Source organism: Rhinichthys klamathensis, unplaced genomic scaffold, assembly GCF_029890125.1.
Source record: "Rhinichthys klamathensis goyatoka isolate OS25496 unplaced genomic scaffold, OSU_Roscu_1.1 h1tg000121l_1, whole genome shotgun sequence".
Taxonomy (NCBI): domain Eukaryota; kingdom Metazoa; phylum Chordata; class Actinopteri; order Cypriniformes; family Leuciscidae; genus Rhinichthys; species Rhinichthys klamathensis.
The window spans coordinates 1,410,382-1,423,678 of record NW_026606658.1 but is presented as its reverse complement, the minus strand read 5'-3'; the positions used below and the strand labels follow the sequence as shown (position 1 = coordinate 1,423,678).

The 13,297-nt window shown below is 36.6% G+C and overlaps 1 protein-coding gene across 3 annotated transcripts in view; it reads right to left on the bottom strand.

The window, feature by feature from the left end:
• caskin2 (CASK interacting protein 2) overlaps positions 1-13,297 on the bottom strand; it is a 57,194-nt gene that overhangs the window by 36,060 nt on the left and 7,837 nt on the right. For 2 of the 3 annotated variants that reach the window (XM_056255467.1, XM_056255468.1), the window contains exon 3: positions 5,717-5,768. In XM_056255467.1, coding sequence (XP_056111442.1) covers positions 5,717-5,768 — 52 coding nt within the window. Of the gene's footprint in view, positions 1-5,716; positions 5,769-7,543; positions 7,647-13,297 lie in introns of those variants that run through there. The other variant, XM_056255470.1, reaches the window with a different exon arrangement.

The following is a 13,297-nucleotide window of genomic DNA, read 5'->3' as shown; positions in this document are numbered from 1 at the left end:
AAGAAAGAAAGAAAGAAAGAAAGAAAGAAAGAAAGAAAGAAAGAAAGAAAGAAAGAAAGAAAGAAAGAAAGAGAAAGAAAGAAAGAAAGAAAGAAAGAAAGAAAGAAAGAAAGAAAGAAAGAAAGAAAGAAAGAAAGAAAGAAAGAAAGAAAGAAAGAAAGAAAGAAGCGAACAGCGCCAGTAGCAGTGATGAATAATGAACTGTTTTTCCTCCACCTCAGTTGCAAGTCCCTCAGGAGCCGGTTGCAAAGTTCTTCCCCTGCTGCTCTTGAAAGCGCAAACTAGCAGTCATGCTAATGTGAGGCCCTCAATTTCATCGAGATACGCTTTCAACTATCGTCTCTCAAGACTAATGGGACACCTAGATTCAACAACAGATTCAACCTGTGAAGACACTGTACAAAAGCAATTAGATTCTGCCCAGCATACAGGGCTTAGTGAGTCACAGACACAAGAAATGAGAATTACATTAAAAAAACATGTTAACCAAATGAATAGCCTAAGAGAGTTTGAACAAATCTGAGCTGAACTGCGAGCTCCCCGTATGCACTGCAGCATGACAGGTTTTTTTTTTTTTTTTATCAGATTAGTTTATGTTGTTTTAACCATCACTGTTGGGCATTTGTTAATTGAAAATACTAAAAATATGTTTTACTCAATTATATTTGTTGACTGAGGTTGTTGAGTTTATTCAATTTGATTATTAAAGCGATGTATTATGTAACAAGTAGCGGACGATCTTTTCTTCTGTAGAGTGATGTACATCAGAGTTTTCTATTTATCTTTGTTTTTAAGTTAAAAGTGTAATTGATGAAATTGCTCCAGTGAAAGTCGGAAAGTGGGAGTGTTCCAAACTCCCTGAAAACTGCAGTTGTCAAGCCCCTCCTGAAAAAGAGCAATCTGGATATGACCACATTAAGCAACTATAGACAATCTCAAATTTTCCTTTCTGCAAGATCATTGAAAAAGTTGTCTTCAATCAGCTGAAGACAGCAAAACAGCTCTCATAAAGATAATAAACGATATTTGCTTAAATACTGATACAGCCAAATTATCAGTGCTGGTACTACTCGACCTTAGTCCTGCATTTGACACTGACGATCATAACATACTTCTTGACAGGCTGGAAAACTGGGTGGGGCTTTCTGCGATAGTCCTAAAATGGTTCAGGTCATACTAAGAAGGGAGATGTTATTATGTGAGTATAGGAGACCATAAGTCTGAGTGGACATCCATGACATGCGGAGTCCTTCAAGGCTCAATTCTTGCGCCACTCCTATTCAACCTGTATATACCTCCCAATGAGCCAAATAATGAGAAAGAACCAAATACCACAGCTATGCAGACGACACACAGCTCTACTTAGCCCTATCGCCTAACGATTACAGCCCCATTGACTCCCTGTGCCAATGCATTGTGAAGTAAACAGTTGGATGTGCCAAAACTTTCTTTGAAAAAAACTGAAGTCATTGCGTTTGGAAACAAAGATGAAGTTCTCAAGGTGAACGCAACGCATACCTTCATTCTAGGGTCAAACAACTAAAAATCAAGTCAGGAATCTTGGTGTGTCTCTAGAGTCAGACCTTAGTTTCAGTAGTCATGTCAAAGCAATAACTAAATCAGCATACTATCATCTGAAAAATATTGCAAGAATTAGATGCTTTGTTTCCAGTCAAGATTTAGAGAAACTTGTGCATGCTTTCATCACCAGCAGGGTGGATTATTGTAATGGACTTCCTAAAAAGACCATAAGACAGTTGCAGCTCATACAGAACGCTGCTGCCAGGCTTCTGAGCAGAACCAGAAAATATGAACATATCACACCAGTCCTCAAGTCTTTACACTGGCTCCCAGTTACATTTAGGATTGATTTTAAAGTATTATTACTGGTATATAAATCATTCAATGGGCTAGGACCTCAATATATTGCAGATATGCTCACTGAATATAAACCCAACAGATCACTCAGATCATTAGGATCACATCAGCTAGTAATACAAAGGGTTCACTCTAAGCATGGAGAGTCTGCTTTTAGCTATTATGCCAGCCGCTGCTGGAACCAGCTTCCAGAGGAGATCAGATGTGCTCCTAGTCACATTCAAATCCAGACTCAAAACACATCTGTTTAGCTGTGCATTTACTGAATGAGCACTGTGCCACTGTTCGTCCGACTGTTTGTACTGTATTTTATTTTATTTTTTATTCCAAACTGTTTTAATTATTCCTTTTCTTTTGATTATTTTAATTTTCTCTATGTAAAGCACTTTGAATTACCATTGTGTATGAAATGTGCTATATAAATAAACTTGCCTTGCCTTGCCGAAAAAGGAAGAAAAAAAATGTAGTGTGGGGATTTGGGTTTAATCATCAGTTATTGATTGGATGGAGGAAGATGCAAACTTGCAGTCAATTTTAAGAAAGGGGTGAGGTTTAAGCAAACCAAATGACTGGAATTTCGGCATTTTTCACCAAAAAGAAGTAGTTATGATAGAAGATCGAGTTAGGATATTTTGATTAAATTACTGTCAAAAAAATAAAATAATAATAAATGTATGCATAGTTTAATCGATCACAATAAGATCAACAACATGCATTTAAAAAAGGGATGAATTTTAATACTTTTACTGGCAGAGATTGCAGAGTGTACTTCATATTAGATCCGTCGTGTGCCGGTCTTAAAGCGATAGTAGCTTTAGTAAACATGAGCCTAATAGTAAACTTGTCCTTAAAGGGATAGGTTCACCAAAAAAATAAAATGATGTCATTATTTACTCTCTAATGTTGTTCCAAACCTGTATTCGTTTCTTTCTTGTGCTGAACACAAAAGAAGATATTTTGAAGAATGTGGGAATAAACAGTTGCTGGTCCCCATTGACTTTCATAGGAGAAAAAAAAAAATATACACCTGGGGAGTAGCAACTGTTTGGTTACCCACATTCTTCAAAATAACTTTTATTTTCAACAGAAGAAAGAAACTTATTACGGGTTAAACTTGAGAGAGTTAATTCATTTTGAGGGGAACCATCTCTAATGTTAATAAAACAAAACACAAAGAGAAAATCATTTACTGACTGAGAACTTTAATAGTAGCTTTAATAAGAATCAATGTATAATTTAGTGAAGTCTATGTTTTTATTTCATATTTGTTCACTTAATTACTTTCTTCAACGCTACTGCTAAATACACCTAGACTTTAGTTTGGCTGTAATGCTGTCACTTGCAAAATAGTGATAATTAATTTTCCTGAAATAAAATCGTGATATGATATTTTTGCCATATGTAATATGTAGTTGCCTTGACAGGAATTTACTGGTTGAATGAGAAATTCAGTGAACAAACTAATTCAAGTTGGCCAAACAAAAGTTTTACCAAGGACAATTAAGACAAAAATCTTTGTCTTGATCTGTGACTTATGTCAACAATACCTTAGGGCGTCTAGCTGTTCATTCAACCCAATCATTATCATCAAATACAAAATCTTTTTCTTCCTTTAATGTACATTGGTTGTGATCTCAAATGCACACAAGTATACACGTAGCGGTTTCATCTCCAGACAACATTTCCCAGAGCCACAGTCCAGAATTTTTAAGAGTGATCAGAGCTTTGAGTCTGTGGCTCCCTCAACAGTCTAAGCTTTGATTTCAAACAGTGATGGTAGCTTAAAGCAAAGGAATCATGGGAAGAGTCATGAGAAAACGAGTCAAACCATGTCACGTTGCTTTTGACTAACCATCAAATGCTATGGTTTAAAGAAAACCTACGATACATGTAAGTTTGTCTCATATATTGAGGAGAAACAACAGAAGAATTACATTTTTATCTCTTAGACAAGCATCTATGCACTTTCTTTTTCCTGTTTACGCACAAAGGTGTTACAACACAATGTTTGGATAGAATATATGCAAACACAGTGAAAACACAAACAAACACAAGTCAAGACATGGAGTATAATTTTAATATGTGTCTGCGACTCTGCGGGGCATGCAGTAAACAAACATAGGTTAATATAATAGGAATTTGTATTTTAAGAATTAAACGCATAATACATCCTGTTTAAAAATCTTAACTGAAGTAATGCCAGACATTTTGTATTGTGTGAACAATTTCAAATCCAGTACTTCCCTCTGTTTTTATTTTTTAATGCAATCTGATGTACAGTGCACAGCCGATGTATGGGCCCTATCATACACCCGGCCCAATGCAGCGCCAGGCGTGACGCAAGTGTGTTTTGCTAGTTTCAGCCCGACGCAGTTATCATTCTCACGTCCCGCGCCACGTTGTTTAAATGGCAAATACATTTGCGCCTATTTGTGCGCGCATGGGTGTGCTGGTCTGAAAACAAGGCTTGTTGCTATTTTGAGGCAACTGAAATAGACTGTGCCATTTACCAACTGAAACCTGGTTTAATATTTTTTTTTTTATTTAAAGAGCGCGTTTGTAATATGCGCCTATAGGCGGGTACACAACTCGCGCACTTTAACCTCGCGCACAAGCAGATCCGTTTCCTCGTTAGAGAAGCGTTCAGTTTTTCCGCTTGCAAATTCCCCATGTAAATAGCGAATCCGCTATGGTGCGAGCGCAACTGGCTTTTAAAGGGAATGGGAGATGAGACTCTGATTGGTTTATTGCACGTTACGCCCAAAACACACCCATTACTCACTAAGTGTGCTTTGGGCTTAGATCATTAAAATAAGGCCCTATATTGCTATAATCTAATGCAGGACTGGCAAAAAAAACAAAAAAAAAAGGTAATACAAAAAAATTACTTTTTTAATCATTACTTTAAATCATTCATTGATTAAAACACACACACACAATTATATGTATGGATAATTTTGTAATGAGTAATTAAGCTCAGCTTAATGCCAAGTGTTTTATCTTTCTTCACCAATTATTTTACGGGGAACAATATTGTAAACTCAGAAGACTCTACAAAGAGGAAATTATAATTGGTGGATGAGTCAAATATTCAGTTATCCCCTGCAGGTAACATATTCGTCTAGGTTTAATTAATTAATGTTCTTGATAACTTCATTACTGCTTTAGGGACGGATGAGGACGCATTTCATGAGTGGGGAAATGATGCACAGATTGGCAAAGAGTGTCAATATACTAAAAAAAACAATAGCCAAGTAAAATAATATAATATATGTTTGTTCATGTATGTTGAGTCTAGTTTGGCAGGTGTTTTTTGAATTATTAATAATATTGTTTTATGGGTTGACTAGTCACAGCGTCAGAAAGCATAGACCACCTTCTTGTAAAAAAGAAGGATGTCGACATGATAGAACAGCACATTTTCAGTGTTAAACCACACGCAATGTTCTGATCAGCCAAAGGTGCACATAAACCTTGCACATGTGATTAAAGCTTTTGTGTCTGATGCGCTCCGTTTGCTTCAATCTGCTCCTCAGCAGTTATAAACATGAAAAATTCATACATTTCAGTCAAGAGAGTTTACTACATAAATATTAAACTCTAAAGGGGGAAGACTTGGATGACTCACCAAACAACCCACCAAATGTAATGTGAATTCAGGTTGATTGGGATACTTTTTTCCTTTGAGATAACTGGGGAAAAGTGTCCCTGAATTCACCTGTTTATATCATCTGTTCTGATATAGAGCCATATCCCACTTCTGCTCATGTGATATTGCATACAAGTTTCCTTGTTCTTCACATTTTGGACTGACCAAGTGGAAAATGAGAAAACTTACCCATCTTGATCTTGGTAGTTCACATTCAGCCTCTTTGTGGAGCCCAGTAACTCTAGGAAAACAGATGGAAATAAAAGTCAGGACATGATGTGATGTTTTAAACAAATCAGTCAGCTGCTGATCCCTCCATTAGAGAGGTATGAGGCATGATGATGTTACGGCATGAAAGCACTCATTTCAAACTTTCAACAGGCAATTGTTTTGTACTCAAACACAACGTAGGTTGTGTCATATTTTTCCAGTGAGTAACAAAACTTTCATTACGTGTCTATTTTGTCATCGGCACAATATTTATGTTATAACAATTACTTTTTTTGCATATGAACTGAAAAGTCAGAAAAGTATTTCTCTGTTCAAAACAGTCTTAAAGGGCTCAAATATGGTAATTCTGTCATTATTAACTCACGCTCATGCAATTCTGAGCCTGCCTGCATGCTAAGAATATCAGAATCTTTACACAGCTCTTTTCCATAAAACGACAGTTTATTGTGGAAATGTGTGTGTGGGTGAGAATAAGAGAACCATCCCTTTAATTGAAGCTCATTCATGAGATCAGCCATATGTCTACAGATGGTCTCATTATTCAATCCTGTGAAAAACACTGTCTTTTATAAGCCATGCAGGATTCCTACCAATCCAAATTAGGAATGATTTCCATGAATAAACTTTAAGCAACTAAATGTTCCTCTCTTTCCTTTTTTGGAACATGCTAACGCAAACAAGCGGAGTGATGCAAACAAGCGGAGTGATACAAACAGTGAAAAGTCCTAAATGGTCTTGCTCCTTTGTAATTTTAATTGATTAAATCGCACCCTTATGGTTAAATTAAGCATACACGATTTATATTGTTTAACACATTCTCATTTTGTCATCATTTGATATATCCAGCAAAGTAAATCATCAGATTGAAGGATGATTCTCACAAAACTGTATTTTCTGCAAGCTTTTTTCAAGGTAAATTTAGGTGTCTTTTCAATAATGGACACTCGGAGACTTCGCTTGTCTTTACCTTGACTGCATTTCTCATCCACCAAAACTTTACTAGCGAGATGGTGGTTTGCTTTATCCAGCTGACAAACAGTTTGCATATCATCAGGCCAGAGGTGGGATGTTTTGACGTTCCGTTCAGTCTGTATTTCACACAGCGCGATGCGTTAAGCGCTCGTGCTCTTTAGAATCAGTCACAGATAAAGAGCAATTCCAATATGATAGATGACATATCTGTCAATATGACAGAGCTTGTCTTTTAAAGCGAAATACACTGTGGAATGAATAATTCACTGAAAACGCAGTCTTTATTCGCTCTGCCATCTCTGATGTAGCCTAACCAGCCTAGTTTTCTTCATCCGCGCTGTTTTGAACTGATTGTTTGAATGAATTCGCTTACTAGATCATTGGACTGAAAATTTTCCCAGAGTTTAAACTCCCGACCTCTAAGATGAATTCTGGAAATTACGTTAATGAGGCAATTTCGCGAGTTATTTTTGCAAATGTTCTAATGATGTGGAGAAGTAAAAGAAAAGAAAAATGAAAAATTTGAAAATTTGGAATAAAGAGCACTGTAAGCACTGTAACAAAAAAAGAAACATTGAAAAATCATACGCTCCACGCTAAAGGGAAAATGTGATTTAGGTCACCAAAGTGAAGAGCGATGAACGCAGAGCAAGACTGTCCTAACTGTCAGTGACAGTAGACAAGTCTGTCCTCTAACAACATGGAGCTGTGTCATCATTTTAAATGAGCTCTGAACTACAGCATCCTGACTGCTTTTATCTCAAACGTGGAAAAGAAGAATCTTAACTGTAAATGTAAACAGTGTTCACTTACCTGTCAGTACACACACAACTGCCTGCCCCATTTTGACTAATAAACCTAAACTTTTATTTTTTTCTTACATCCTATACACTTCAAACATTCACTTGCTTAGAAACCTTTCCATCCAATCCAAATAAGACCATCAGCCTCAAAAAAGATCCCGTCTCCTGCTCCAAATCACACTGCAGGAAATTGGATCTATAACTATTTGTACCCTCCAGCATAGTGGGAGCAATGAATTCCTGCCCCCACATCTTCTGGATTAAAACCAATCAGAAAAAAAAATCGTTTTTATTGTGAAAACTCCATTTGTTATTCGTGAATTATAGACATCTATGGCTATCAGCTCACTTAAAGGATTAGTTCACTTCAGAATTAACATTTCCTGATAATTTACTCACCCCCACGTCATCCAAGATGTTCATGTCTTTCTTTCTTCAGACGAAAAGAAATTAAGGTTTTTGAGGAAAACATTCCAGGATTTTTCTCCATACAGTATAGTGAACTTCAATGGTTTGAAGGTCCAAATTGCAGTTTCAATGCAACTTTAAAGAGCTCAACACGATCCCAGTCGAGGAATAAGGGTCTTATCTAGCGCAACGATCGGCCATTTTCCACACAAAAAAAACCCCCTACCTTTTTGAACTGGAACACGTGTGACCTTTCAACGGTGTTGAAAGTGTTCTTCTTTCAGCCAAACACAATCTGAGCCAAAATATCCTGGCTCTTCCAAGCTTTAAAATGGCAGTAAATATTAACTGAAAAAAAAAAAAAAAACATCCATCCATCATAAAAGTAATCCATAAGGCTCCATGGGGTTAATAAAGGCCTCCTTGAAGAGAAGCGATTTGTTTGTGTAAGAAAAATATCCATAATTAAAACTTTATAAACTGTAATCACTAGCTTCCGTTAACGTCCATCCGAGCATTCACGAGAGTCGAGTTACGGCGTATGACATAGGACTTATGCCGCGTTCCAGGCAACCTGTAACCCGTGTTTTTTCAACCTTATACCCGTGAAAGTGCACTGAAACGGCAGTCAAACCCGTGACTTCCCACCCGTGAACTCGTACTAGATCGATATACTCCCAGTTACGAGCTCTGACGTCATATAGCCCGCGAAACCATCCAAACAACAATGGTTTGTTTACATCTAGCTACCAAAATTCCTTGCGCTCAGGTAGTTTGGCGTGACTGGCCTGGAACACTACAAAGTCGTGAGTCGTGGTTTGAAGTCGTGATTTACGTGCTCAAAAACCTGCCTGGAACGCAACATTAGCATAAGAGCAGTATAGCATAAGCTTAGCTGAGAGTAGACGCCTCTCGTGGTTCAAACAAACAGGGCTTGGCGACAAACTTAAACTACTCCGACATTTCTCTTTAAAGATTCTCGTTTTAGACTTCTAATTCGTGACCGGTGTTTTGTTTTTCTCCATCCTCTCCGCTTCCAAATTCGTCAATACATCATGCGTCGGGTCAGAGGTCACTCTTCCGCCGGGACTCAACTCGCGTACGGCTGTTACCGGAAGCCAGTGATTCTAGTTTATAAAGTAATAAATATGGACATTTTTCTTAAAGGGGTCATATAATGCCATTTTTGTACAAGCTAGTATGATTCTTTAGGGTCTAAATTAAAAGTTTGTAATATACTTTAATTACAAATTCTCATTAGTATTGTAAGAAAACACTTATTTTACTTGGTCAAAAACAGCTCTGTTTTCAGCACGCCGTTTCAGTGCATATGACTTTAAATGATAATGAGCTTTGCTCACCCCGCCTCTCTGTTCTGTGTACACCGTTTGTAACACAATAACCATAACGCGTTGTTCAGTATAAACGTGGAATTATGAATTATATTGAGAACGTCATACATAGAAAACATGCCGTAATGTACCCTGAGTGTAAACCTTAGACGCATTCATTGTGAAGCGTGCAGCTAGCGATTTGCAAAGATTAATATAAATATTAATATAAAGTTTAATAAAACGTTACACTCACTTCAGTTGTTCTAGAGGTTCAGCAGGAACACGAATAGCTGGTACCGATCCTTTTTTCATGAGCAGCTTCTTAGCAAAACCAGCTCATACTGACCATCGTTTATAAAGCAGTCTGGTGTGTGAAACGATTCGCGCAAACATGAAAGCATTGACGTTGCTCGTGGGGAATATTCCCTTCGAAAACAAACTCAGCCACTGCGTCTTCAGCGGTTCGGATTTAGGAACATTAAAATGACCGCTGTGTTCGTTATTACACCCAAGAACAGAACACCACAATCGCTTAGACGCCATTCTGCTCATAGACAGTGCTCCAGCATATCAACAATGACCGCGCCGGTCCACGCAGACTATGATTGAACAGATGAACAATCGTGGGAGGGGCTTCCGAGCGTGTGACGTCACAAGGTCGAACGGCTTGATTTGAGGCAGGGGAAAACATATAAGGAGATTAAAACAAAAACACTGGATGGATTTTTATCATTATATGATGGTTGTGTACAGACACTGCCAACACACATTTCAGTACAATCAACTTGTAAAAGTGCATGTACCATTATATGACCCCTTTAAAAAAAAAATGCATCGCTTCACTTCAGAAGGCCTTTATTAACCCCCTGGAGTCATATGGATTACTTTTATGATGAATGGATGTGCTTTTTTAGGCTTCAAAATCTTAGTTACTATTCACCCCCATTATAGTAAAGCTTGGAAGAGTCCGGATATTTTTTAATATAACTCTGATTGTGTTTGGCTGAAAGAAGAAAGTCATATACACCTAGGATGGCTTGAGGGTGAGTTCATTTTTGGGTGAACTCCACACCCATTTGAAGTGCATGCAAAGTGGATTCGCCGCTCTGAAAACAGTCTTCTAGAAATGTCAACATGAACCAAACACAGCTACAACCAGTGTTTGAGAGCGAGTAAAAGTAGCAGGCAGTCAATGAAGACAATAGGCTGGCATTATGTAAATTTGTTACATTGTTATGTAGTTAGGTAACAGGAAGTGAGACTGGAATTGCTGATAACTCATTTCAGCAGTTCAAAATCGACTATTTGTTGTTGTGCATTTTGATCTTTAAAACAGACCTTTTACATTTTCAAACAGCTATATTGCACACTGCCTGAAAGGTAATTTTTGAAAAAGCATAATGGGGCACTTTAAATTAATTTAGTTATGCCTATAAGTAATGAAAATACCAAGGTCTGGACAGGAATCGAAACACACCATGAATACTAGCATACTAGTCTATATTTTTAATTACTCTTACTTATGTAAGGATATGGCAGAAATAGAAAGAGTGACGTCAGGGATGCCCCCTTTCGCCGGTCCTTTTTACATTGGCTATTGAGCCTTTGGCTATTGCAGTACAAAGATATATCAGGGATTACAATTGGCGGTCTTGAAAATAAAATAGCTTTATATGCTGATGACATTATATTATTTCTATCCAATTTAAGTACATCTGTGCCTTCTTTATTGTGCCTAATTAAATCTTTTGGATCCTTTTCAGGTTATAAAGTGAATGAGTCAAAATCTATGATCCTATTTCTAAAAGAAACGGAACGTCTCACACCTCCCTTCCAGACCCCCTTTAAAAATGCTCATGAAGATTTTAAATATCTTGGTATTAATATCACCGCAGACATAAAGAATTTGGTTACCAGTAATTATAATTATACAACTAAATTAATCACTGAATCAATTAATAAATGGTCATCCCTACCAATTTCTCAGATTGGACGTATTAATATATTAAAAATGAATGTTCTCCCAAAATTCTTAGATTTATTTCAATCAATTTCTCTGCCCCCACCACATAATTTTTCTGTAATATGAAGAAGCTGTTCACCAATTTTATTTGGGCAAATCGACGTCCCAGGCTGAGGCTCTCTCTTTTGTATTTACTATATGAAAGGGGAGGGTTGCAGTTGCCTAATCTTACTACTGGGCAGCTCAGCTGAGAGCAGCAATGTTTTGGTTTACAAATGATAATTCTATCCCTTGGATACGGATTGAGGCGAGTACAACTCAAAAATTGCCTTTGAACCTGTATCTGTATCCAGCACCCCTGCCCAAACTGAAAAAAGCCACTTCCAACCCCTTTGTTAAAAATACTATTGTGGTATGGTATGAAGTTTTGAAACATATTGGACAGATTCCACAATTATCACAATTTACCCCTATTTGGGGAAACACCATGTTTACACCGGGGACACATGATGGTGGTTTTAAAATCTGGGCATCAAAAGGTTTGAACAAGATGGCAGATTTATTTAGCAATGAAACTATGCTCAGTTTTCAGGAATTAAGACAAGTTTGATTTGCCTAAAACCCATTTTTTTTAAATATCTTCAAATTAGGAATTTTATCAATAAAACACAGCATCTTTCTCTTCTATTACCAGAGCTGTCCCCTTTAGAAATAATTACTTTAAACCACCTTATAGGCAAGTTTCCTTGTTTTATAAACTGATCTCCATTAACTGTAAAGAAAATATGGAGAAAAAAGAGTTTGGCTTGGTGTCAAGATATAAGTGAGAATATAAAAGAAGATGAATGGTAGAGTATCTGCTTAAAGGCCCAAACCCAGACAATTAATACCAGGTTTAAAGTTCTGCAGTACAAGTGGATAATGAGAGTATACATAACTCCAGAATTGCTTCATAAATGTAATCCCAACATCCCCAAAATGCAACTTAGAGATAGGAACTTTATACCATTGCTTATGGAAGTGCCCTCAAGTTCAACTTTATTGGGAAAAGGTTTTGGACTTTTTGTCACTGGTGGTGAAACAGAATGTCCCCAAATGTCCTAAACTTTGTATATTTAATATTTTCCCTGTAACTTGCACTCTAACTAACTCTGGTAAGAAAATGTTGACCTTCTGTTTATTACAAGCAAAACTTGTAGTTGCTCGTCATTGGAAAAACCCAGAAATCCCTCATTTTAAACAATGGTTACATGAATTGTCAGGTTGTTTGGCTTTGGAGAAACTCACATATATTGCTAAAGAAAAATCTGGAAAGTTTTTCAAAGTATGGAACCCCTTTATAGAATCCCTTTATAGAATTTTTGAAGGAAGCTGAACCAAATAGTTTATTTTCAGTGTAACCAGGAATAACATTTAGCCTACCTTGGGGGGGGGGGGGGGGGGGGTTTAAAATATTATTTTCCTGTGCTTGGTTTAATGTAAATGTTTCTAAAGTCAATAAATACAATGTTGGAAAAAAAAAGAGTTGTATGCTATTCTGAATTAAACCACACATTGTGTTCATTCACTGTAAGAATACAACTCAATTTGAATACACTCAACTTTACCCTCCATTTTCAGTGATGAATAATTATGTGATAATTTATTATGAATAATAAAGTAATATCAGCAATGATTTTAAACACCTGGTTCTTGACTCATTACGTTTCATGATCAGACTTTTTTACACAAAACCGAAAAAATGCAAAATAACCATTTTAATTTCCAAGATGATAACTGGATGCCAATTTAAAATGCAATGTAGTACTATGGAATCCTTACCGTATCATTCTATTTTTCACAAATCATAGCCAGTATATACAGTACATTGCACAATGGTAAGTAAGCTAGTATTTCATTCAGAACACGGTCAAAATATTACAAATATATATATATATATATATATATATATATATATATATATATATATATAAAACATAAGAAAATAACATTTTAATATAGTAGAGTACTAAATTAAACTACATAGATGGATTATGTTAAATTTGAAAAACAATGCTCA